This window comes from Alligator mississippiensis, chromosome 3 (assembly GCF_030867095.1).
Source record: "Alligator mississippiensis isolate rAllMis1 chromosome 3, rAllMis1, whole genome shotgun sequence".
NCBI lineage: Eukaryota > Metazoa > Chordata > Crocodylia > Alligatoridae > Alligator > Alligator mississippiensis.
Genome location: NC_081826.1, coordinates 158,178,961 through 158,206,499, shown reverse-complemented (window position 1 = coordinate 158,206,499; position 27,539 = coordinate 158,178,961). Strand labels below are relative to the sequence as shown.

The 27,539-nt window shown below is 43.7% G+C and overlaps 1 protein-coding gene across 1 annotated transcript in view; it reads right to left on the bottom strand.

The window, feature by feature from the left end:
• SLC44A1 (solute carrier family 44 member 1) overlaps positions 1-27,539 on the bottom strand; it is a 109,219-nt gene that overhangs the window by 39,214 nt on the left and 42,466 nt on the right. The window contains exon 4 of the mRNA XM_014596182.3: positions 23,398-23,534. Within this exon, the coding sequence (XP_014451668.1) occupies positions 23,398-23,534 (137 nt within the window). The remainder of the gene's footprint in view (positions 1-23,397; positions 23,535-27,539) is intronic.

Sequence of the window (27,539 nt, the reverse complement as noted above, 5' to 3'; positions counted from 1 at the left end):
CAGAAAGGACACTCCAGCAGAAAAATAAACCATATCTTAGAAAGCGACCCAAATAGCCTACAGCAACCTACTACAATACAAGAAGAAACCCCCAACTAGCTACATACTCTAGGTTGTCACCTACCATCCCGTACTTGAATCAATAAGAAGAATTATCAGAATTGCAGCCTGTATGTGAAAAGGAGCAGACCTTGAGGGGAATATTGCCACCACGCCTCCACCTACCCTCCTGGCCTTTAAACAGCCCCCTAACTTTGCACAGCTCATCATCAGAAGTAACCCCCCCTGATCAATAGGTGCCTAATGGGACCTAGGCCTGCCTTAGCAAGAAATGCAAGACCTATCAACTCATCTCTACTGCCATAACAATCAACATTCCTCACAATAAAACCAGACACATATGACCCATGGACTGTTCATATCTCAGAATGTAGTAAACCTCATTCAGTGCACCAAATGCCCTCATGAAAATTACGTGGGTGGAACCAGATAAAAACTACATATAACAAATGACTGCTGAAACATGCTAAATTAGAGACACTAGTGTTGAACAGTTACAAATGTCCAACTCGGGATCCTTAAAATTCTAGTTTATTAGGCGGATTGAAACACTGTAATCATAAACCTTGGGGCTGGTCCACACACACACACACATGCACACACATACACAGTAGCAGGCTACAGAGTCAGGTATACCTATCCTACAAGCGCTGGAGTCTGTCGTTGAGGCTTCTTTCAGTGTGGTGTTATCTTCCAGAAGGGGGTTGCCGGCTGGTCCTTCTGGCTGGACAGGTCTGGTCGAGTTGGAGATCAAGAGGGCGCCACTGAAGGTCACTTTTCACTGCCTTTTATCTGTCCTTGGCAGACTTTGGTGACTCCCCAGTTTTCTGGTTTGCCCAATCCAGGGGTCATTGACCCTCGTGGGACTTCCCCCCCCCCCCCCTCGGTGGCTACTGGACAGCATCTGTCAGCCCCAGGGGTCGTCCGCATGTACGTGCAGGTTTGGGAGTCCATTGATGAATTTAGAATAGGGCTCTGGGAGTGGTCGATCTGGAGATATTCAGCCCAAAAGTTGGTCTCTGGTGTTGATTAAGTCAGGCCAGGGCTTCTAGCCCTTGATTAGTGAGGTATAGAGATTTCCTGGTTGTTACACTGTCTTCTATTGAGTTCAGCTTCCAGGTGATAGTTGCTGCCTGCTTCCATGTTACACATTCAATCACTGATTCACTCACTCTTTCAGAGGCCAGCCTGATACAGGGAAGGGAAGTTTGATTCCTGCCTTTGTTAACAATGTTACAATGTATAACTTACTAAAACATTTAGTTGAAAGTTGAAAGGTGAGGAGTATAAAATATAAGCTACAAATGCCATGGCACACAAATAGATAAAAATACCAAACTACAAGAGGAGATACAAAATGCACACATCCAAATTTTAAAATACAATTCCTTATCTTAAAGTGAAAGAGAGAGGAAGGAAGAAAAGGTAGAAAAAGAGAAACATATCCAAAGAGGGGAGAGCAAATGCAGGCAAGAGGAAAAGGGGGCTTTCTGCTACATTAGAGGAAAAGAGGGCTTTCTGCTACACTAGAACTCTAGTCTCTGCTTGTCTCCCAGAGACCCAAAGAATGGCACTGTGATAGTTTGAAGTTTGTCTAAGTTTATTTCAACTATGCAGCTGGTCCAATAAAAGATGTCACCCAGCTCAGAAGATTTTTAAGCAATAATCTATAAAATATTTGTATGTAATAAGGCCAGTCCCTTGTTCTCATAACTTCACAGCCCAATCGTGTCCCCCTGTGGCCACAGAGGTCCAGCAGAAGGGAGACAGAATGAGGTTTTGAAATCACAGACCAGGTGGTCCGAACCCTACACACACATGCAGATCACAAACGAAGTTGGCTGAGGAGGAAGAGCAGAGCCAGTGGATCCACTGCTGAGCAATCCCACTTGCTGTTGCCCTTGCCAGGTGGGGACAAATTAGAAGAAGCTATCAGCCAGAGGACAACTACTTAAGTGGCAGAGGGGTTGGCTAGGATACAAGGGTGCTAAAGCATGAGGGTAGGCAACAGGCAGTCCCCACACTTTAGCACCCTGGTGCCCCAATCAGCTCCTATTACCATCTACGTGTTTCAGTGCAGTAAAATACTCCACTGTAGGATAGAACTGTCCCCAACAGTACTATTCTATGGTGGAGTTAATTAATTTACAGTGCCCTAATACCAGCACACACATAGACTATGACACTACTGTGGAGCTAACTAGCCAACTGCAGTAAAGTGCAAATACAGATGCACCCGATGGTTCACAGAGCTTACTGGCTGCACAGTCTTGGCTTTCGTTTTTGTGTTCAGCTACTAAATTACATTCTGAAGATATGGTGTCTATTTTAACTATACTTCTTATGTTAATTTTCAATGTAAACAGTTATTGCAGTTGCCAGAAGGATATTATGAGGTCAAGACCAAGCGAGGAGATAGCCTATGACACAATCTGTCATTTTTACTGTGGCCCACACTCTATAAAAAATTGAGAACCCCCAGCTTAGAAGCCATAAAAAAGTTTCTTCTAAATGTTGCTTTTTATTTTGCTTAATATTTGATTGTTGAAGTACTGTGCAGTCATTACCACTTGCATTCTTAAAGACATAACTACATAAAGACGCTGGGAAAGTATCAGGACAAAAGGGAGTACTTTATGTTGAAAAGCAGCTCTCCAAAGGAAAATGTGCAGTACTAAAGGTCTTGTGTAGTCTGAAGCAAACTACACCTAAAATGGTAACGCAGCCACCTGTTTTCTATCAGGTCAACACATCAAAAAGTCCATACTAAATTGAAGGGAACTACAAGTAAAGAATGCTTTAGTGAATTAGGTTTTAAAACAACGTTCACTTAGGTAATTATTCTTCCACTAAATTCAAGCACTGTCTTTCCATTTTCAATGAGATGCAGATTATCATCTTGACAATGCTGCTATCATGGCCTTACAAGTAGGAGATAGCATGCCACTGTCTACTGCCCCATAAGGAGAGCCACAATATTACTATATAACTACTTATGAGGTTGTACTAGAACATTAGTTATACCAGGATTCTGAGTTCTGTTCCTGTCATTTATTTTTCCAGACAACCATGACATCTAGGTCTGGGTTATCTGCAAGAATCAAACCCAGAACCTCTGAATATAAAAGCATGTGCCTCTACTACTTGAACTAGGAATATCCCACATTTTACAATGCAGTACACCATGCAGAGCTATCCAACCTACCTCAGGTATTGGAAACAGCACAATGCTCTCTGCCTGGGATAAACTTGTTTAGAGCCATCTCAGACATCCCTACATGGCACTACTTCATGCAGCACAGATAGCGGGTGAACCACAAGCATCAGTTTGGATGAAGTAGCAGATTCATGATAATCAATATGTGCCCTCGTCTCTAGGAAACAAAGACCCACGCTGTTAGTATGGGTTAAAAATATATAAAAAAATAATTTGGCCCCTTTCTTCTGAAAGGCACAATGGTACAGTGAATACCATATTCAAGTCTGGTGTACTATCCCATTCCTAACTGTCTGAAGTCACTGTGTACTCTCAAACCCCCTCCATATCTTACATTTTTGCCATATTAACATACTAATCACAGCATAAATGGCAAGGTTGCTACATGGGCACCTAATTTAAGACACTATAAAATGACAAACCAATCATAAAAATGGTCTGTATGGTGCTTCAAAACAAATGTGTGGCAAGTCTGGCACCAAGGCCAGCAATCAGCTGATTTTTGCCCCCAGACCAGGGACAGCACCAGGGTCTCAAACTGGCCCAGTGCAGTCCAGGTCTGGGGCTGATAATCAGCTAATGGCACATGGGACATAGCAAAGAGCATGACTGTTGGGATCAGAGATCATATCCCATGGCACCCTTCAATGAAAATGTTTCAAGAACCTCAGTTATCTTAGCTGTAAAATGAATGATTGTTGCTGCTATGACAAATGAGACCTTGATTAATAAGAATTATAAAATGTGCAGAAATATTAACAGGAGTCAGCAGAAGAGTTAAAACTACAACAGATGTTACCTGAACTTGAAGCTTACTGGCTGTTTTATGGGCAAGCTTCTACTCAAAGACATGACAAATTTGGCAAATGCATAAGTAACTCATAAAACAGATGATACTTGGTCAGTCTGCACTGTGCAAAGCATTTGAAGGAATCTGAAGGGATTAGCAGCTGGATAGGGATAGGGCTTGAATCTTTTGGGAAAGGCATAATTGAAAGCTCAAGTTCTGGAAATGCCCTGAACTCATTTTATCATCCCAGCAACCATTTATAGCTATCATCTTCCTCACCCCAATATTTGCTTCACATCAACCTGTGAAGTTTAGACCACATAACTTTTCTTTTAACACAATCAGTAGCAACAGTTAAGAAGAATGACAGTTATACTGTAGGTGGTGGTGTGTTGATTCAAGTCTAAAGACAACTGGCAATTCACTGCCCTTACAACCACATTTGGGCTACAGAGATGTAGGGTAGAAAATTTTTCAGAAAATTTTCCAGTGCTTTATTTTTCCATGGGAAATTTTCCATTTCTAAAAAATTAATTGTTTCATAACATTCACTAGCAACAATGAATGGATGCCAATACAATATTAGGCAAGCTGGGCAGTTTCAAAGTTGTAATTAATTTTTTTCAGGTGATTATCCCTAGGAAGTGTGGGAGAGTAAATATATGTTTTATTGATTTGTAAATAGGAGGGTAAATACACTGACATAATCCAAAACAAAAATCAAGTTAAAAATTCACCTAATTGGCTGTGCAGGTCAAATCAAAACCAAAGCTAAAATTCTTATTTCATCTCAGACTGCAAGTGAAAGCAAAACGAAAACTAAAACTGTGATAAATTTTTGTTTCACTCAGTTCAGCAAACACACACAGCAGCATCTCATTTCTTTTCTTGAGTTGGAGAAATTGGAATTGTTTGCATAACATCTGTTAGTTTTTTAGTACTTTTGGTTTGAATTAGTCATAATAATGCCTAATCAGGAAAAAAACAAAAAACTAGTGTGTGGCATCATTATAGTGAAGTTCAAGCCACTGAAGGAAGGAAGTTGGTAGATGCAAATATTGCGGGCATAAGTATGCTAACAATGCAACAAGGAAGAAACATTTAATAACATGTAGAAACTGTCCTGAAAGAATACAAACCATATACAGAAAGCTAATACAATTAAGTGGTGGAACAACATCCTCTGAGAAAAGTCTACTTCAGGAATCCTATGCAAGTAAAATTAATATGTTAAACAACACAGAGTATAGACTAGCATCTTTATTGTTTTAAAACGCTGTAATTTTAAAAGTTGTTCATGCAGCCCTGGGTTATTATTTATTTATTTAAAATATATTTGTATCTGCTTTTCTGCTTGCACTAAACACCCAAAGTGGCTTAGGCTTAACACTGTCTCTCACCCCATTCTCATTACAAAATTAGGGGACTGTGGCGTCAACACCTACACAGTCGAATGGGTCGCTAACTGGCTGGAGGGCCGCACCCAGAGAGTGGTGGTGGAGGGGTCATTTTCAACCTGGAGGGATGTGGGCAATGGGGTCCCCCAGGGCTCAGTCCTCAGACCCACGCTGTTCAACATTTTCATCAGTGACTTGGACGAGGGGGTAAAAAGCACCCTGTTCAAATTTGCTGATGACACTAAGATGTGGGGGGATGTGGGCATGCTAGAAGGGAGGAATAGGCTGCAATTGGACCCAGACAGGTTACAGGGGTGGGCAGATGAGAACAGGATGGGTTTCAACACTGACAAGTGCAAGGTGCTGCACCTGGGGACGAAGAACCAGTAGCATACCTACAGGCTGGGGAACTCCCTTCTTGTTAGTGCAGAGGCAGAAAAGGATCTTGGAGTCATTATTGATGCCAAAATGAACATGGGCCAACAGTGTGGGGACGCAGTCAGGAAGGCCAACCACACCTTGTCATGCATCCACAGATGCATCTCAAGCAGGTCCAAGGAGGTGATCCTCCCCCTCTATGCGGCACTGGTCAGACCGCAGCTGGAGTACTGCGTCCAGTTCTGGGCGCCACACTTCAGGAGAGATGTGGACAGCATTGAGAGGATTCAGAGGAGGGCCGCCCACATGATCATGGGGCAGCAGGGCAGGCCCTATGAGGAGAGACTAAGGGACCTGAACCTGTTCAGCCTCCACAAGAGAAGGCTGAGGGGGGATGTAGTGGCCTGTTACAAACTAGTCAAAGGGGACCAGCAGGCATTGGGGGAGTCCCTGTTCCCCCGAGCACTACCAGGAGTGACAAGAAATAATGGTCACAAGCTGGCAGAGGGTAGACTCAGACTAGACATCAGGAGGCACTACTGCATTGTCAGGGCGGCTAGGATCTGGAACCAGCTTCCAAACAAAGTGGTGCTGGTTCCTACCCTGGGGGTCTTTAAGAGGAGGTTAGACGAACACCTCGCTGGGATTGTTTGACCCCAGTACTCTTTCCTGCCATGGCAGAGGGTCAGACTTGATGATCTGCTCAGGTCCCTTCCAACCCTACCAACTATGAAACTATATTTCGTTTAAAATTATGTAATAGAGAAATAGTTAACTATTTCAACCCAGCAGAGCGATCTTAGTCGTCTGGCTGATGGCAGAAGCCAGACTATACTGCCCTTTGGTTCTGCAGTCCCAGGACAACTGACCAGCAAGTCCAGCAGCATAATGTTCTTGCTGGCAGGGAGGGGGGAAGCAAGCTCCCTGCCGCTTCTCCTTTTGATGGATGAGGCCAGCTAGAATAGGCTAAAATAAAAATCTTGTCCCCCTTTTGTTGCAGGAACTTGGTAGCTTGAGTGAAATAGAAGACTTGCAAAAAAATGGAAAATGAAAATGTTGAGCTGCCAAATCTGGGGTAAGAAGCAGCAGGACCCTCACTTTCAAGATCACTGGCACCAGATATGCAATCCATCAGGAGATGCTGTTCAAGACAGTCAAGCTTTTTTATTAAGCTTTGGACAAAATGTCAAAAGAAGATCAAGAAAAAATAGGTGAGACATTAGCTCAAGCTAAATTTGCAAGTGGTATACCTCTTTCCATAACTGAAAATCAATACTGGAAGGAATGAATTTGCCCATCATGTAAGTTACCATCAAGTTATTTGGTTCTCACATTCTCTCTTAAATTGAGACTATGACAGAGTTCAAACAATGATTATTCAAAGGACTGGTCAAGCAGAATCACTGACTCTGATGTCAGATGGATGGACTAATATACAAGGGAATCCTTTATTGAACATTATGTTAGCAACACCTGAACCAATATTCCTGAAAGAATTGTTACCAAATCTTCCCATCATACAGGTGAATACATAGCCAAATTACTAAGCGAAGAAACGGAAAGAGCAGGTCCCTCTAGGGTACAAGCCCTTGTCAATGATAATGCGAGTAACATGAAAGCTGCATGGCAAACATTAAAGGTAAAGTATCCTCATTAATAACATTTGGCTGTCTTGCTCACAGGCTGAATCTTCTGGCAAAGGATACAGTAAGTGTGAATACAATGAAGACAATATTGGCAAACTGCAAAATGACTGTGAAGGTATTTAACAATCATCATGTTGCTAATCAGGCTTTAAAGAAATTACAGAAAGAGAAGCAGGGGAAGGAAAGTGCACTTTTATTGCCAAGAGAAACTAGAAGGGGCTCAGCTACAAAGTATTTACATAGCTTGCTGTGCACAAAGAACTGTTTGCAGCACGCTTCAATAGATGACACTGTATCCCACATTATTCCCGTGAACATTTGGAAGCAGATTCTCAACAATAATGTGTTCTGGGTTTGAGTTCAAGGACCATTCAATTTGCTACTATCAGTTTCAGTGGCTATCAAGAAACTTGAAGGAGAGGCACCAAGCCTTTCAAATATTCCAGAAATGTTTGGACAACTGAATGAAAATCTAATTATGCTGTTGCCTTCTTCACCTCTATCCAAAAAAGAAGTAGTAAAACAAATGTTTACTAAGAGATCTGAGTTTTGCTTTCATCCAGTTCGTCTGGCAGCAAACCTTTTGGATCAACCCAGAGGACAAAGTTTATCAAAAGATGAATTATCTACTGCTCTTGATAGAATTATTGAAGGAACTAAGAATGTCCCCAGCACTGATGAAATAGCCACAATGACAGACACTGCTGAGTACCGTGCCAAAGAAAAACTTTGGAGCAAAGACATCATTTGGTGGGCAGCACCTCCTACCACATGGCATTTGGTGGGCAGCACCTCCTATCACATGGTGGAAAGGATACTGTAACACAGGACTGTTGTCCAGGATTGGTCTAAGGATCCTAGGCTTTCCACCAACAGCAGCTTCTTGTGAACGGAACTAGAAAGCTTTCAGTTCAATCAAGACAAAAAGAGGAATAGACTAACAAATGAACACACCTGTAAGCTTCTTTCTATTTCTCAAAATCTCTTGCTTCTGGAGAATCAGTCAGAAGCACAATTCGTGAAGAAGATGCAGTGTGATGATAAGTTGCCCTTGCCCATAGACTCATTGGTAAAACCAGCCTTTTGCAAAAAGAGAATGTGGATCAAGTAGTTCTGAATCAGATTTGCCTCAATCGGATTCTGAAATGGACCAATAAGTAGTGCAAGTGATTCTATAGATAGTGACAGTGACACTGGAGGTGCTGCAATGACCTCAGTGGAAGAGAGTTAAACTCTGCTGAAGTAGATGAGTGGACAACCATGGCATGTCATGCACAGTTCTTTGGGTGTGCTGAAATTCGTGTCAACGAGGGCTGTGCAAAATTTCGCAGGCTGTTTCGTTTTGAGCTTGAAACAGTGAAATTGAAACAAAATGAAGGTCTTTGAAACAGCCTCAAAACGAAATGAGGGCAGTTGAAACTTTTCAAAAGTTTCGAAATATTTTGAGTTTCGAAGTTCAAGCTGGGCTTGCCTGCAGCAAAACAGAAAGTAAGAAGGAGGGGCAGAGCGGAGAAGGACTGCTCTCATATTGACTGTGTAGCTGGCCAGTGACTGGGATCCTTCCCTGAGGTCCCTTCCAATCCCAGTGCTCTGGGGGAGGGGTGGAAAAACAGCATAAAAGGCAGCATTGTTTGAACTGGCCTGTTTTCCACCTTGGGGTCTGACAGTTACTGAGCTATCTTCCAGAAGCTTAGGAGCATTAGAAAACAAAGGCTACTACTACCATTGACTTGATTTCCTATTTCCTAGCCTAGCAAGTGGAATTCCACAATACCTTTTTGCTTTCTTTTTAGACCCTTTTATTTTATTATTATATGAATTGATTTATTCGCTTCAATTTCATAATTATATTGGATATTATACTACAGAATTTATATAGGAAGTCACATACATTTATACATTTTTATACATTTATATCGTGCAGCATATAATATAGAATTTATATAGGAAAGCACATATACATTTATATATTTTTTATAAAGACAAGACACTATGACACACACCATGAAGTGTGGTGGAAAGGCAGCTGGCAAGCCTTCAGGGAGGGGCAGAAGAAGGGGTAGAGGGAGAGGTGTAAATTTCCCCCCCCCCCCCCCAAAACTGAGAGAGAGCCTCTTTCCTACAACTAGCAGGGGTGAGACTTCCAATTCTACAGGCAGCAAGCGGAGGGGAGCAGTGACAGTGCCACTGCCTGTGCCTGAGTCTGCATCCCCTCCAAAAGCACCAGCCATAATCCACCCCCACACCATGACAACAAATAACAGCACCAGCACAAGTGTTTCCTCCACCTCCATTTCACTTCTCATGCTGAGACTTGCAGTGCCAGAGCTGGGAGCAGGATCTGGGTTCGAGTGCCATAGCAAGGGAAATTCTCAGGAAGGAGGGGGAATCATCTGAGTTTGTGCTCCACGCTCCTCAAGTTTCCCCTAGAGCCAGGTCTCGTTCCCCAGAAGGCACTTCAGAGGAGGCTGAGGTCAAGGTTGCAGAGGCAAGCAGCTCAGCTGAGTCTGTTCCTCCTGTTGCTGTACCACTTCCTGCTGAGGAGCGAAGTGCAGCATCCACACGTGCACCTGCACCCCAGAAGCAATCAGGTAGTGTGGTCTGGGATCATTTTGAACTGGCAGATGATCCCACATACACTACCTGCCTGCACTGCTGAGCCAAAACCAGCCGGGGCAAGGGAACAAAGTATGAGCACCACAGGGATGCTGATGCATCTCCACAGACCCCTCTCCCTTGCCCTTGCTCCTCCTCAGCCTGGCACCAGCGGGAGTGTGCCCAAAGGGAAATGCCCCTCTCGCTCCAAAGCCCCCATCCCCGCAAAGCAGAAGCAGGCCACCCTGGAACAGTGGGATACAGGTAGACAGAAGGAGGGGCGTTGCAAGGGTGAGCAAGATCACCCAGAGCATTGGGGAGATGCTTGCTGTCAATAGGTAACCCTTCTCCTTAGTTGAGCAGCCAGGGTTCAGGCAGCTCATGGTCCCATCCTACCAAGTGCCCACATGCACCACCTTGAGCAGGACAGCGGTGCCCTCCCTGTATGAGGCATGCAGGGAGGACTTGAGCAGCTCCTCCCTCAAGGCAGGTCCGCAGGTGGGCTTACACTTCACCTCGGACATCTGGAGCAGCTGGGGTGGAGATCACACCTACCTCTCCCTCACAGGGAACTGGTGTGACTAGTCAGGCCATCGGTGGGCTCTCCTTGAAGCTGAGGTGATGGATGTGTCTCACAAGGCAATAGAGATCACGGGGGCCATGAACCATTTGGTGCAGGGGTGGCTCGTTGGGCAGGGCGAGCTCACCCGCAGGTTCATGGTCTCCAACAAATGGGGCCAATATGGTCAAGGTGGCCCGTGATGCTACCTTTGTTGGCTTCCGTTGTGTGGCAACAAGTTCCACCTCGTAATCAGGGTGAGGGATGGGGACAGGGTGGTGGAGGGGGACAAGGCTGCCGGTGACAGCGCCAGCACCACCAGGAAGCTCATTTCAAAATGCAGGAAGGTGGCAGACTACTTCCACCAGAGCATCAAGCGGGGCAAGATGCTGTGGGACAAACAAGCAGAGCTGAACATCCCGCAGCACAAAATCATGCAGGATGTGGAGACTTGGTGGAACTCCACATACCTGATGCTGGAAAGGCTAGTTGAGCAACAGAAGGCCATCCATGAGATGGCCTTGCTTGGGGAGATTGGGTCAGAGGCTCCCTTAACAGACCTGAGTGGGATACCATCTCCCAGATTTTGGTGGTCCTCAAGCCCTTCCTCAAGGCCACCGAGACCCCCTCAGTGCTGGCGATGCTCTCCTTAGCCAGGTGATCCCTGTAGTGAGGGAACTTCAGAGCCAAATGGAGAGCTTCTAGGGTATCAATGTTCCTGGCTGGGGCAAGCCGCTGTCACCAGACATCCAAGCACTGGTTAGGCAGCAGATGGAGGAAAACGGAAACGGCTTGATCCCTTGCAGTCCAGTATGGTCCATGTGCTGGCTGCCATGTGTGACCCGAGGGTGAAGGGTAGTGTATGCAGCAGCCAAAGCCTGGGTCAGTGGATGAAGGCGCTGGTGAAGAGAGTCAGGGAGGCAGAGCAGTGGAGGTGGGGGGACATGGAAGAAGGGGATCCACTGTTCTATGCTAGCACGCCATTCACCAGTCAGTCTCCTCCTCCACCACAGGTGCTGCCAATGTGGGCCAAGGGCATGGCTTCCATGATGGGGTCCAGAGGCACCAGACCCCACCATCAGGCAGGTAGCACTCAGGCCTTGGTGGCTGCCAATCTTGCCAAGAATGTCAAGCCACTGCTGTGCAACCCCTTGGCCTACTGGGCAAGCCACAGCCATATGTGGTCAGATCTGGCCACGGTTGCCCAGGAACACCTCCCCTGTCCACCGACCAGTATTCCAAGCGAGAGGGTGTTCAGCATCGCTGGGGATGTAGTGACACCCCACCGCACCTCCTTGGATACTGGTTTGGTGGAGCAGCTGCTGTTCATCAAGGCAAACCTCCCACTGTTGGGGTTCCCCAAGCTCCACCTGCAGACAGAGTGAATGCCACCCTCCTCATTCCGTCCACACCAATTTCCCCTTTTCTTTTTTTAAAAACCATTTAATGCCCTGCTCTCAGAGTTGGAAGGGGCATTCACTGCATCACCAGCCAGCAGGGGAAGCCCTGCTGAGCTTCTGTGCCAGGATGAACTTGGAGGTATGGGCTGGAGCTATGGGGAAGAAGGAGGCCCCAGGTCCTGGGCATGACCACTAAAACTGCACTCTGCCAGGGTAGGGAGGCCTGGTGGGACTGCTGGCAGTGCGGTAGCCCCAGAAAATGCCAGGACTGAGGATCCCCCTGGTGAAAGACGGGTAGGAGGCACCATAACCTCCAGCCACCACATGCATGCACACAGTCCTGGCTGTGGAAAGCCCAGACCCGTCATGTCTTTGACAGGCCTTAGGCTTGCTTGTTGCAGTGAAGTTGTGAGGCTGCAGGTGAGCTTAGCTTAGCTGCCTGGGATGCCAGCTTTTGGGATGAAAAACCCTTCATCAGGCTAAGGAAGCACCTGCAATTGGTGTGTGCGCTCTTCCTGAATGGAAGGAATAATAAAGAGCCAGAGGCTGCCATGCAATGCAGGCAAGAAAGCCAGTCAGCAAAAATGGAAATGGAGGCATCAGCGGGTGGGGACAGGCTGGGGTGGGGGAGAGGGGTGGGGGGAAGAAAGGGGGATGTAGCAGCACAGATAGAAGTGGAGCGGTACCTGGGAAATCAGATGTCTGGCAGGTTGGAGTGTCAGAATTCCACTGTCTAATCTATATTGAGTCCATGAGTTTCTGTACCTAGGAGGTTGATGAAGTGCTGTTCATAGGCTCGTCTGTGAAAAGTGGTTTGTAAATTCCCTTTGAGGATCAGGCCTGAGAGATGGGAGACAGGTGGTGTTCTGTTGTTGCCTTTGATAGATTTTTGGTTTGCACTCATTCTGGTGGGCAGCTGTTGCTTGGTGTCTCCTATGTATTTTCCATCAGGGCATTTGGTGCCCTGATGGAGATATGTATTGTATTGTGAAAATATCTCCATACTGGAGATATTGTTGGCAGGTTTCATACGTCTTGCCATGGCATGCCCAGGATCCATTCAGTGTGTTTTGGGCTGTAGGAAGTTGGCGTTTGGTGATGAGGTTAGCGAAGTTCAGTGCTTGCCTGAATTTACAAACCACTTTTCACAGACAAGCCTCTGAACTGCACTTCACCAGCCTCCTAGGTAGTAGGTACAAAAACTCATGGACTCAATATAGACACTGGAATTCTGACACACTACAATCTGCATCTGGCTCCCCAGGCACCTCTCCAGCATGAAAACAGATGTACTATGGTTAACCAGCAGCAATCACTAATAACCATTGCCCATATAAAGCAAGAGAAAGTATTAGTTTGGGGAACAAGCGCAAGACTGATTTTCAGAGGCTCATTTTCATGGCAAAGAGACCAGAACTTAAACTATCATCTTCCCGTTAGAGGAAATGACAACTGGTGGCATTTGAGGTACTTAGCAAGATGGCATAAGACAGACTTCACTGACAACCATTCTGTACCAGTTCAGTTCATTTTCCCATTCCATACCATTTTCCAGGGATTCTATTTGGCACTTCTCAGAAACAACGAATACAGTTTAAAGGAAGAAAGAGGAAACTAGGAAATGGAACTCATAGCCTGTAAACAGATTTTGCATTTGTCCTGGGGAAAAAAAACCCTGTGTCCCAGGTACCTACAGACATACAAGTCCACTGTCCTACTTCAAGTCCCTCTGAAGCATGGGGGACAGGACATGCTACCACTTGTTCCTGGAACATGTTTGTGTGCATCTATACAGTTATTGTAGATCATTCCTGGGACAAGGCATCAAGGCTGTGTGTTTTTGCTGGCTACCAACTGGCAGAAGAGCAGTAATCCAGTTTGGAAGGGCAGCACATGTAAATGACTATGATGTGCCTGTTTTGAACCTGGTCAAACCCCAGGCAATTGGGCCCATATCAAATGAGATGTCTATTTACAGCCATAAAGTCTCCTGAATACTTGACTATTGCAGAGGAACACACACTAGCTCCTGTAAATAGAGGACAGAGGCAGAAGAAATCAAAGCCACCTTTCTTACATAATTCTACAATTCAAACTAAAAGTAATATTCTCCAGGGTCTGCAAGAGTATTCCAAGAAAAATCAAGGAAAAAAACAGACACTATTTACATATTTAAAGGTCACCAGATATAGACAAACCAATAAGACTGCAATGGAGGAATATCTGAGATGGCCAATCATGGTTACCACAGCAACTAACTGGATTCAAAAAATGAGATTAAGGAACATTTTTGTATCCTACAGAGTCTCAGAAGGTCTGAAGATGTATTTTTAAATTGCAATTCTAAAAAAGGATACCTGAGTTCTTGCCTTTCTTTTACTCTCTGTGTATTATCAACAGCACAAAATTTGAAAACAATTACTGATTGCAATTCTTTCCCCTTCTCTCACTTCCCTCTGTCCCAGATTTCTCATGGGGCTTAAAAATGAAGGTGGCTTTTTGGTTTACTTTATTTGCAATTCAGAGTCAATGATGCAAACACAATACTAGGAAAAAGGTTCATTGGTCATATCCCACTCCTAGGAGCACAACGCAATCGTATTGTTCTGCACTTCCATTTTCAATATAAATGTACAAGACAGTACTGACTGATGTAGACTGTTCTAGCTGATTATGGAAGAAGGTACACCAAGGACCCCTTTTTACTGAGTTACTCAATCACATACGATTAAAACCAAATACGAGTTATACCCATTATACCATTCAAAATCATACATACATTAAAATAATAGGTCTAGGTAATAATACGTCTAGTGGCTAAGGTCATTTTATCCTTAACAATGTTCCTTTAATTCAGAAAAATAATACTGGTGCTTCAAGAAAATAACAGTCAAAGAATTAGTTTTAAGGAGCATAACCCAAGATTTTCAAACTACTCATATTTCCATAAAAATTTTGGAAGGGAGATGTACACATTTCCTCACAATCTCCAACGCTACCTGATTTTTAAGTGGGTAACAGTGACATGATTCAAAGAAGTATTTTGATTACACATGAAGGACACAGACAGAAGTGACAATATTCACCTGATCTGGCCATAAAAAGCAGCCTATAGCTGTGACCAAACGCACGTGCACAGTTGCAGACTGCTTCAAAAATGGCCGATAATTGCATGAGGGTTCAGATGAAGACATTTCAGACCAGGGCATTTTCTGTAACTTGCATCTGTGCTGCCTCCCAGCCTGTCACTGTTTTCAGAATGGGAGTAGGAAGAGAAAGGGAATGGAGGGAGTTTGGTCTGGGGTTTTTTCAGCCCCCACTGGAGGGTGGGACTAGTACAGTGGTTCCCAACTTCTGGTCGCGACCCAAATGAGGGTCGTGGAGGCAATGCCAGCAGCACTGCACACAAAAGACAAGCCGTGCCTCGTGTCGGGAGCTCCCTGGCTCCCAGGCCTCTAGACTCCACTCCCAGCAGCAGGTTGTGGCAAGAAAAGGTTGGGAACCACTAGACTAGTGTACTGGAGCCCCCCTGAGGTGGGGGGAGCTCCAATTCACCCACTCCACCCTCCAGTGCTAGCCAGGGAACCCCTAGAAGGAGCTCCTTCCCCACCTTCTCATTCTGAACCAGGGATAGGCTGGGAGGGAGAAGAGGCCATTGCTAGGGGAAACTAGCTGCAGGCTCACAGGTAGCAGCTAGATTCCCCTGCCCTCTGGAACCAACAGTGAACTCCTGTTTGGTCCAGGGGATCATTGCAACTCAGAATGCTTCCTGCAAAACATTACGAGTTACAGCAGGGACCTACACGTCTGTCTGAGCTCTTAGATAAAGAGGCCATTACACAGCTCAGAGACAAGCAAAATAATTATTTTTCTTAACCTACAGCTATTTCCTATTTTGTCACATTGCTATCCACTCTTCACATTCACCTTCAGCTAAAGGAGTTCTCTACGAAGTCAACAGATTAGGGCTAGGAACCCAACCCTTGTGAGAAAGCCAATTCCAGGACACACACACATTTGGAATCATTTTAGAAGGGCAGCAGCTGGATGAAGCAATGTTAAAATTGGAACAGCTTTACTAAATATGAATTGTTCTCATCTCGTTCACACATAACAATTAAAATATAACAGCTGCTGCCCTTTTGAAACAATTCCCAAATGCAACTATGTGTACACCTTCCATGTCAATTCTCATTTTGGTTCAAAATCTATAGTCTATACTGTTGCGTGGTAGCAGTTGGCTTATGCTAGTCTCCTCCACCTACAAGGGGACTACGACTCACATAAATATATAGATCAACACAATTTCCTCTAATTCCATTCAAGTCAGTCGAGGACTCCACTTTTGTCATTTACTACAGTAACCACCTCTGGCTTGGACTCCATCTGGACCTTTGCTGGATTGGCCTGGCTACAAAGCTCTGCAAACCAAGATCCAGGATAAGATACTTAAAAATAGAAACCTAATTTTAGGCTTCTAAATCCACATTTAGTAATCTAAACAAGTGGCCTAGTTTGCTGAGCACACCCAGCAGTTCCCATTGAGGTCAATGGCAACTGACATGTTCAGCATTTTTTTTTTTTAAATCAGGTCACTTGTTTAGGTGTATAAGGTAATTATAGGTCCCTAATTTTAGAAGTCTTGGTTCCTGTTTCCATAACTGAAGCATAGAGAGACATTTTTTGGTTGCAGTAAACACATGATCACAGATGATGGGGTATAAAGAAACAAGTCCAATGGTCTTTTAAAATCAGTTTAACGCTATTTGAGACCACAAGCACTAAATATGATTGAAGCTCCTCACCACATCACAGAGACCCGAGAAAACAGTCACAACCACTTTGAAATCTGCCACTTCTGTCTCCTCAACTGCTATCCATTAGTAGTAAGCCAATATAGTGAAGGCAACCTGACTTGGGCTGCTGTTGTGAATGTGAGCATTGATCTGAAAAAGGTCTTGAGGGCCCAGTTCAAAGCATAGCAATACTCACAAGTTCAAGGGACTTGCACTCCTAACTTGCCCCAGGAATATCAATGGAACCAACACTTCTTTTCATTGCTCCTCTGCACCATGCCTTCTTGCTCTAGGGGTATTTCTGGAGAGGATCATACTGTTGTATCATTAGAATTTCACCTCCAACACTTAAAAAAATGAGTTTTTAGCTCCTAAGACTACTATGGACTTTACCAGTGTTGAAACTGCCTCATGTCACACTGCTTCCTTGGACATTCAGATAGCAAAAAGGATCTGTTCATTTTACAGAATGATAGTGCAGCATATATTCAGATCAATGAGGGGGAGGACAGAACTGTTTAAAGGTGAGACCAGAAACTGCTTGGCAAAACCTACCTTCACTCCACACTAGACATCACCAGCACTGTAATATAAGGGAGGTGCTAAGCTCTTACTTAGAGATTTTGGCTGGAAAGTGTTAATCTTATTATGGGATTTTTATTATGCATTTGGGCATGGCCTCATTATGCTATGTATTTTTATCATATAATGAATTAAATCAGTGTTTCTCAGTCTCCTTAGACTCAAGGCACTCCTCAGAAAAAGCCAGGCCTTAGCTTTCACTGTTGGTTGTTAAACAAGAGTAGCAGAGCTATTCTCTTGCCACAAAGAATTCAGAAACACTACAACAGGTTAGAATGTTTTTGACACTATGGATTCCCATTTGACATCTCTAGGTTTACCTTGTAAATCATATGTAAATATTTGCACAACTAACCATGCATTGCAACATGGCTCACAGCACCCTGGCTGAGAATCTTTAGATGACTTAAATTCTTTGCACATTCTTTTTGGAACCAGTGCTGCATTTTACTCATGCAGTGTAAACTTCTGAACTTGATTTGGTTTTCAGTAAAAACCTTTATTCAACAAACAGTGCTAATAAACTGAAGACAACTTGCACAATTTTTTAAGAGTCAACAAGTCATATGAAACAATGCAAACTTTGTAACACTGTACCATTTAGAATACAACAACAAACCAAAAAATAAGATTTGGTAACAGTACAAAGCCTGAGTGCACATATTTGAGCTCGGTTGCTCACAACAATGTGTAAGTATGGACTTTTGACTAGTAACTCTCCCATGTAGAATGGACAGCATTGGAGAAAAACCCTCATCTGTGGGTGAAGGGACAAAGAAGTCCCAGAACTCACTGATGTTGGTGTTTTGAGTGACAGACCCATTGAGCACCAGACCTGCTACTACCTGTTAAGTGGTATTCTCAGTAGGCAGCAGGACCTGCCTGGGCTGTGATAATGCTTGGGGCTGTGGTGCTGTGTGGAAATGTGACAAAAGCATGTTCTCCAGCAGTTGCATGCTTTTGCATCAGCTCAAGGAACTGCTTCTGTACATTCCTTTTCTTCTGAATTTTGTCCTCACAGTCAATCCGGCGCTTTTCCTAGTCAGCTGCCCATCTGTTTGCTCCCTGTGCCAAAAAGCCCCCTCCACCATTCTTTAGCCTTCTCAGACTTTCACAGGCAGGTTGACAGGAGGCCATACACTTCCCTCATTCACCTTCCTCCTCTTATTCCTCAGGTTCTGGCAGAATGGCTGGCCAGAGTGCTCTTGCCACTGGGCATTTCAAGGTCCAGGTGCAGGAGGGAATCAAGTAGTTACTCCATTTCAGTCTCCCAGAAAACAAAATGATAAGTGTTTCTTTTCTTTGGCTCTAGAATAGCATTCTCACAGTCCCTCCTTGCTTTTGGGAAAGCCTGAAAATCATAGGAAATAAGGGCTGGAAGGGACTTCATAAGGTCATCTAGTACAGCCCCTGTTCTACCCTGGACTGCCCCCAACTAAAACATCTGGCCAAGTGTCTGCCCAAACTGCTCTTGAAAATTTCCAAGGATGGAGATTCCATAATTTCTTTAAGTACCCTGTTCCAATGCTTGGGTACCCTCAGAGTTGGAACATTCCTCCTAATTTCCAACTAAATTTCCTCTGTAGAAGCTTGGAAAAACTTGAAAGGGTCCAGAGAAGAGCCACCCGTATGATCAAGACTTGCAAGATAAGCCATATGAGGAGAGGCTGAGGGACTCGGGCCTCTTCAGCCTACACAAGAGAAGGCTGAGAGAGGACTTGGTAGTGACTTACCACTATATCAGGGGAGTACATAAAGAACTCAGTGAACAGCTGTTCACCAGGGAACCCCTGGAGAAAACCAGGAGCAATGAATACAAACTCCTGGAAGGCCACTCCAGGCTCAAGTCCAGGAAAAACAGATTTCTAGGGTCAGAAGGGTCCAACCCGTTGCTCTGGGCAGGAAAGAGCGCTGGGGTCAAGTAACCCCAGCCAGGTGCTTGTCTAATCTCCTTCTGAACACCTCTGAGGTAAGCACTGCAATAAGTAAATTAGTATTTGAAGTGGAGTGCCACGCAATTCACAGAAGTTACAGAGGGGTGCCATGAGTCTATTATGAGGTACCTTATGCCTAAAAATGTTGAGAACCACTGCCTTGTGTTAATTTAGAAATATTGCTTGCAGACAAGCACAAATTGCATTACAAAACAAATAGAGACCTGCAGTAATTGCTCTGAACCCAAGGGATTAATAATGCAGGCAGGCAGTTCATAGGTAGCCAAGCACCTGTCAATCTCTATGCACTGATGTATCTCACGTTGGAAAAGACACTTGGTGAAATGCTAACTGAAAGCGTACGCATGGTATTGATTAAGCTGTGAATCAAAGTAACTTTGTGCTGCTTTATTTCACTGCCTTGTATCTTTCATCAGGCATATTTACATCACAATGTCATTTCTGCATCTGAATCACCACCACTGGCTAGAACTGCAGCCAAGGGGGCAGGCAGGTTCTATAGCAGTCAACCAGGAGGGAAAAGGAGTAGCAAAGAGGATGAGAAAGCAGAGTTTCAGGCCAGTTGCAAGATGACAAGCCATTCTAACGTTGAAGTGACAGCTGTGTGAGAACCCAAGTCTGGCAAGCAGTCACCATTCTGGGCACATGAGAGGTGGGAGTTAAAGCTTGCAGAAAAAAATTCTGTTTTTGCCAAAATGGTGGTATTCAATGGGCAAAAAAAAGCAAAATAAATCCTTGTTCTATTTTACACAGTATATGACATATACTGGATTGTAAGTCTACCCTGTTTCTTTAAAACCATCACACTGAACTTCTGTACAGAATCAAACTATGCTTAGGCCCCTGACAACTGGATTATAAAATATGCCATAAAGCTCAATATTCAGTTAACCTCACAAAAACATGGCCCAGAATAGGGAGGGTGTTTTTCCTAAAACTGAATCTGAAAACATAGGGTCAGTGTATTTGCAGGCTCAATTCATAGTGTTAACAACACAGTAACACACTTTAACATACTATTGTGCACTGTACTTACCAGCTAAGGTCCTCATGAAGCTGGCATCTGCTGTCAAATCCTCAGGGTGTGCTTCAGGCTCTTGATGAAAAAAAAAGAACCTGGCCCTCCACAGAGCTTTTCTCCTGGTTTCCTGTTTCTGAGCTTTTGGTGCCATCTACCTTCAGGCTAGTCTCTCAGAAGGAAACCCTATCCAAGTGAGGACAGCTTTTGGAACACCACTAACAGTCCCTTTGTCTGTTCTTGACTTTCTTAAGCCTGCCTGAGCTTCTTGCCTTTGTTGTGGCCTTGAACAGAATCCAGGAGTGACCTCTCAGCCATCTGCCAAATTACGTGATCATATATCTGCTTATTATAGAGGGTATTATTCATGGAAGCCTACACTGATCCCTCTCCACAGAAAGCAGACAAATCCAGTACCCTCCAGCACAGCTCCAAGCAAAAGCGCTAGGCACAACGGCTACGATGTTGCTGACAGCAGTGGCATAAAAGCAAAATATATGGCTCCAGGACTGTACAACCACACATGGACTGATCCTGGCTGCATGCCAACATTTTAAGATAGCAATCTGGTTAAGACAATTTTTGAACAGTGGAGGGCACCCAGATGAACAGACTGGATAGGTCTCGTTTGCAATATGAGATAGCTGCTGAAGGACTCGCTAAGTAGTGCACAATGCACCTAAGCAACACTTACTATGCAATCATTCATTTCAAATTGACCTTAATCCATTTTATAAACAGATTACAGAATTCACACTAATTGAACTGTTAATTAACAGCAGGAATCATGTTGTGCAGACATAGAGAATTTTAAAATGAAAAAAAATGAGTGTGAAATATCTACATGGGGCAGCGAGTTAGGCCTAATGTGTCACCCCTACAATCATATGTTCTACATGGAATCGCTCCAAATCGGAGTTAAGGCTGTCCGGGTCTTTTAACTGTACATTATTCACAACGCAACATTTTGATTTAAATTTTTAAAATTATAAATCCAGGAAATTCAGAGTTGTTACAACATGCCCACAATGCTCATCTTAATGAAGAAATGTATTTTCAGCCTTACCCCACTTTAACTTAGTTTTTGTTTGAGAATATATTCTATAAACAAGCTAAATTTTAACAATGTGGGAAATCAGAAGAATTATCGTCTCAAATTATCTTTGCAGAAAAACACATCTGACATTGTTAGTCCCCAGTTGTAATGAATTTCATCTCAAACTAGATAAAAGATTTACTTTCAAATATGCATAAAAGTTATTCTGTGTTCTATTAGCACCTCCATAACATTTAGAACACTGGAAGAAAGTTTCTAGCAAGCTAAAAGGCCTAAGTGTAGTTAGCTTTAAATGCTAAACAGGTTGGTGTAATTTAAAATAGAACTATAATGACTGGGGAAAGAATGGAACAGTGTATCCACACCTTTGGTCAGTGTTGGTCACTGATCTCATATTCTGGTTACTTACCTTTCTGTTAATTTTCCCATAACAAAAGAGCTCTGGATTCTACCATATATTAAAGTTCTGTGTTATTTATCCAATATCAGGCACAAATTTACCCATCTCGGGCACAAATTACTGGCCCAGTGTAGCACAATGCAAAACAGGGTCAAAATGTACAAGTGCTCTTGACAGCTATTTGCTGTAAGGCAAGGTTAAAGATACCTTGGTCTAAAGTTTATCTAAACTGCCAATTAAAAAAAATATTTATGTAAGATCTTCCTACACAAAATATTTATGTAAGATCTTCCTACACAGGGAGGCTTGACAGATCCGCTGTAATACAAGACTCAGTATAGCCAAGTGCAGTTGGATAAACTGGTTCAGTTGGGTAAACAGTTATGCTGAACATACTACAGTTACCACAGTTAAGAAAGGAATTTGATTCATGACCAATGTCACCCATGCACAGACAAGAAAAAACTAGGCTTAAGCGACCAAATTGGAATATTTCAAGAGGTGTTAATAATGAAATACCCTTATTTAGTATTGCTGATTTTAACCGCACTACAGAAGTCAATATGCATTGGGTAAAGGAAATCAGACAAGTGTAGGCAAAATTAGAAAGGGCAAAATAGGAACAGAAGGTCAGGGTGAAGAGTTAATGGAGGGTTAACAGCTCATTTGCCTTCAAAAAAAAGGGACTCCAGGAAAGTGATTCACTGCTCTAAGCTGAAATAACATTATGAATACCAGCTACATAGCAGAGAAGTATCACACAACAAAGTGCAGACATCTCTCCAGCACGAAGGTTAAGGAAAAAAACGCTATCCATTAGAGAGGAGGTGAATGACAGAATAACTAGAAGGCATTCAGAGAAGTGTTTACATTTTGCCTCCCCTCCTTTGTGAAGTCCCAAAGCTGGTCACTTCTCACACATTTCACTAAACTATCATGTTCCAGCATGCCTTGAGCTAACAAAACCACCACCTGCAAGAAAGAAGTGCAGTTCTCGAGGGATGGGGGTGGAGCACAAAATCCAAGTCTTTCAATAGTGCAGCTGCCTTTATACTTACCTTACAGAAAGGAAAAATAAGATCCTTTAAAAAAAAGATAGGGCATTGTACTGCAATGCTGAATGAAAACAGGATTTATTTCCTACTCCCACTAGCAGGCAGGTGCCATGCCCCAATGCAGTTCAATAGCAGCACTGATCTTGCCAACCCAAGATGTGTGAGAATGCCTCCACGGGATAAAATGACTACAGTGAAATAGCAAATTTCAAAGAGTCTTCCAGAGGGGAAGAGAAAAGGCCTATAAATATAAATCCCTCTGTTGAAAATCTTTTAGGTTTTACTTTCCTTAAAAAGAAACTTAAAAAAATTATGGAGATAACAGGGCAAAACAAAGTTTTAGTCTTTATAGCACTACTACACTATTCCGCTGGGATACCTCACTAGGTTTTGTCAATTTTTAGTTCAGCTAAGAAGTCATCTTTAATCTTACATTTATTAATATTAAACATATTTGGCTCAGGAAGAAACTCAGATGTGCTTTCCTCATACCATTAGTTTCTGCAAATTTCTGAACATCAGCCAGAGTTCTGAGCTCTTTCCTTGGACAAGCTGCAACACATAGAGCAATTGACTTGATCCTCCGATGTACCAGGTCTACATTGCATGGATCCAGAAAGAACACATACCTAGAATAGAAAAATGCTGGTAAATTTTTATTTTTGGACAGGATAGGAACTAAACAAGACTTTGTTTCTAGCCAGAGAATTCTACCAAGACAACTGCAAATAATGCCAAACAAAAATACTTCCAGATTTCCTATATTTTAGGGCATCAGGGTATAAATATAGACAGAAACAAGCTGTGAGGTGTTGAATACATGTACTACCCACACATTTGTATTTAAGATGGGCATAGTCTATTAACATTTTATTAGATTCCAATGCATTGGTACCGGGTCCAGCCATAAACTCCATCTGACTGGAAGGCCTGGTGGCAATGTGGGCTACTTGTGGCAGGGCAGCTCTTACGAAATACCACAATGTTGCAACCTCCAGAGTAAAGTAAGTATAGGGCACTCCAAAACCCTAGCCCCCACTGCCTTATGGGTACTCCATGGTTGGAGAAAGGCTAAGGGGACATGACAGAAACACACCCCTGATGAGGAGTTAGGCAGTCAGCAGTTCTTATCTGATGCTCTCTGGCAGATGCTACAATCACTGAGGCACTGAATATCTGGACTCCATCTAGCCTTTGGATTGTTTCAATGGTTCAAAGGGAGAATAGTAGGTCTTGGGCAGCCTCCACTCCTCCATACTCTTGCCTAAGCATATGCATTGAAGGTGATGGGATGATGGTCAGAGGACTCCACACAAGCGGATTCATCAGGCATCTAACTAGACCCCTTATGTATACACCATGATCCAGAGGATCGATGGTTGCCTACTAATGCATTGAAGTGACACTTGTTTATATAGCTTCAGCATCCTATGATGCCTTTTCATAGTTCTACACTACCTGGAAGATCTCCAGTCTCTCCTCTAATACACAAAATGAAAGAACGCTCTAGGCTTGTATTTATGCTACAAAAAACCCTCAAAGTCTCAGAATATTTTAATGAAAATATGTAATTCAAATAACTTCCAACAGTTTTTTGTTTTACAATGATTTTCCACACCACTGGGCCATAATATTGAGTAGATCATTTTGGTATTTATTTTGAAGTATAAAAACTGTTGAGCTATTTCAGGTAGGACTATCTACTGTGCAAATGCAGTATTTTAAGCTGATTCTGGTTTATAGATTTCCATAATCTCTATTGTCATTTAAAGACATCCAATGTCATGAAATCTGTATCATACATCAGCTTTTAGCAAGCATCTCCTCCTTTCTATATGCATCTTGTGATGAAGTACTAAATTTGGACCTGGTCTAATTCATTCAAAGTGTATAAGACTTAATTTTTTTTTCTTTAATTCTGATCTCAGAAAACTCACTTAAGGTTATAATACAGTTTGACACAGCTATACAATATTTAGTCCACATACACAGATTGCATCAGCAAAAATATTCTGTAGTTATTTCAACTGTTAAAAATCCTTTTCAGTAAGTGCACTAGAAAAAATAGAACCCTTATACAGTTGGTACTTTGTATTTGGCTCTTTTGAACTGAACTCTTTTTTTGACAAAAGCAGTCTCTTCCTATGACAGCAAGAGTGAAGGAGAACACTGTCAAATACCATGCTTTATGCCATACACTATAAAGACAGTACCTGTAAACCCACATTGTCAATACAGACGTCTGTGATGAAGGCAAGTGTCAAAGCATAAATCTATTTTTAAATAATCAGAATATGGTTGTCTAAAAATTGTGGAATCAAACAGAAAAATATTTCCTCTACGATACAAAAAGCCATGCTTATTGGTAACTATTGCTCCTGGTTACCCAAAATCTTTCTGACCACCTGCCATGAGAGTGCCTTGCCCTCCTCTTTGGATAGCATGTTCCATTATCCAATTTCAGTGTACAAGAGTTATTACTATTTAGTCTCAATTTCTTAGTTCTTAGCTTCAGGGCTTCCTTGTCCTACCACCTGAAACCAAATCAATCTCCGTCATCATTTATATTACCTAAAAAAGTATTTATAGACTGCTCATGTTCTCTGAATAGTCTCTTACCTGGTTTAACATGGACTATTTCAGTATCTTCATGTACCAATCCTTGGGCCACTGCTCTTTTTGGGCTTTTTTTTTTCTCCTCCTTACCCCTCCTCCTACATCAGGAATGGCAAAATACAGGCTGCCAATTGATTCTATCCAGCCCGCAGCACCAGAGGCCAGAGCCGGAGCCACCACCCACCCATGGGCCGGAAAGAATCAACTGGTGGATCCGTAGGCAGCAGCTCCAGCTCCAACCTCTCTTGGCTGTGGGGGATACTAGGCAGAAGCAGCCTGTTCTGCCTGCCCGGCACCATGCAGCAGCCTGGGAGATGGAGTCCAACCCCAGGGTGCCAGGTGGGCAGGGCTGCTTCCACCCCGTGTCCCCTGCCATGCCAGCAGAGGCCAAAGCCCTGCCTGCTTCCCCACCTAGCACAATGCAGTGGGAGAACTGAGGCCCGTGCCCTGGGCCACCCCCAGGCAGGTCTGCACAGCTGCAGGGCAGGGGACAGGAAATTGGTCTAGAGGTGGGGGTACCCCCCACACCTCTGCAGGGATGTGAATGCCACAGCCCCACCCCTGGTGTAGTGCAGCTCTCAGTCCCATTCCCGCCCACTGTTGTCAGTCAAGCTGGGCAGCTTGTGGTGGGTGGGGTTACACAGAGGTAAGATACTACAGCCCAGGGTGGGCTCATGCTCCCACTGCTGCTCTGGCACCAGACCCAGCCTGGCTTCAATAGAGTCACCACATTTCCAAACTGGAAGGAGGGACCATATGCTCTTCTCCCCTTCCCCCTGGTCTCGCTCCCTCCGCAACCTCAAGCAGCCCCTCACAGGCTGGAACTCTGCCAGCCTGCAAAGGGAAACCCAATGTTTTCCATTGTTTTGTGCAATGAATGAAAAAACTGGATCCCTGCACGATACTGGAAAAACTGGAACAAATGCTGTCCTGGAGTCATTCAGCACAGGACCAGGACTTTATCTTTAAATTTGGGACTGTCTCGCCTAATTAGGAATGGGTGGTCAGCCTAGGCGCAGATGAGCTCCCTGCAGCGTGTGCATGCACAGTCTTCTGCTCACTAAAATTCATTAAGTGGCCCTCCAGCCCAAATACTTGCCCAGCCTGTCCTACATCTATCCAATACCATGCACATCAGATTTACACATACATTAGGGACTGTGACGCGAGCACAAAAAAGCTGGAAAGCGTGAAGCTGGCATTCTTGCCTGAAGCTGTTTGGGTAACTAACGTAAGTGCAACAAGGCACGAATGCTCCGTGTCTCCTAACAAAAACAAAACATCCACTATTTCACGCTGGTGAATTGTTTAATATTAAAGATATCAACAACAAGAAAACAATTAGAATAATATATTCAAGGCTGATACTAATGGGACACTAGTCTTGCTTTTTACTCTTCTGGTAAGAAAACAACTTATAACTCGCCTATAGATGATGTTCTAGGGCCCCTGACATTAATATGAATGACACGATTAGGATCTGAGGAATTTTATGCCCAATTGTGTGACTTGTGGGTTGTGCAACTGGAGGATTGGGAGGTTCCCTGATCCAAAACCCAGAGCTGCCCCCTGGAGGGGCCAGCTGTGTCCCCCAACACTGGGGCCTGCTCCCTACCCAGTCTCCATGATCAGCTGATAATTGTAACTGGACAGAGGGCTGCCTCCGCCCAGGAACCTGTGCCACATTCAATTTATGGCACAATACAAACCAGCCACAAAGATATTTCAAAAATGGAACATTTCACCATGCCACGAACTGGTTGAATGTATGGCATGTTATCATTTATCATACAAAAAAAAGGAACCCATGCCAGGACCCTAGGAGTACTGACATAAGCATAGATCCGGGTTTTCCATTTCCCACCGGAAAAATGAAGAAAAACATGAATTTTTCATTTTAACAGAGAAACATGCGGATTTTGCACTTTTGAAAGGGCTCTCTGCAGGCTGGCAGAGTTCCAGACTGCAAAGGTCTGGGAGGAGGGCCGTTAGGCAGGGGGCACCATCTGTATGTACAT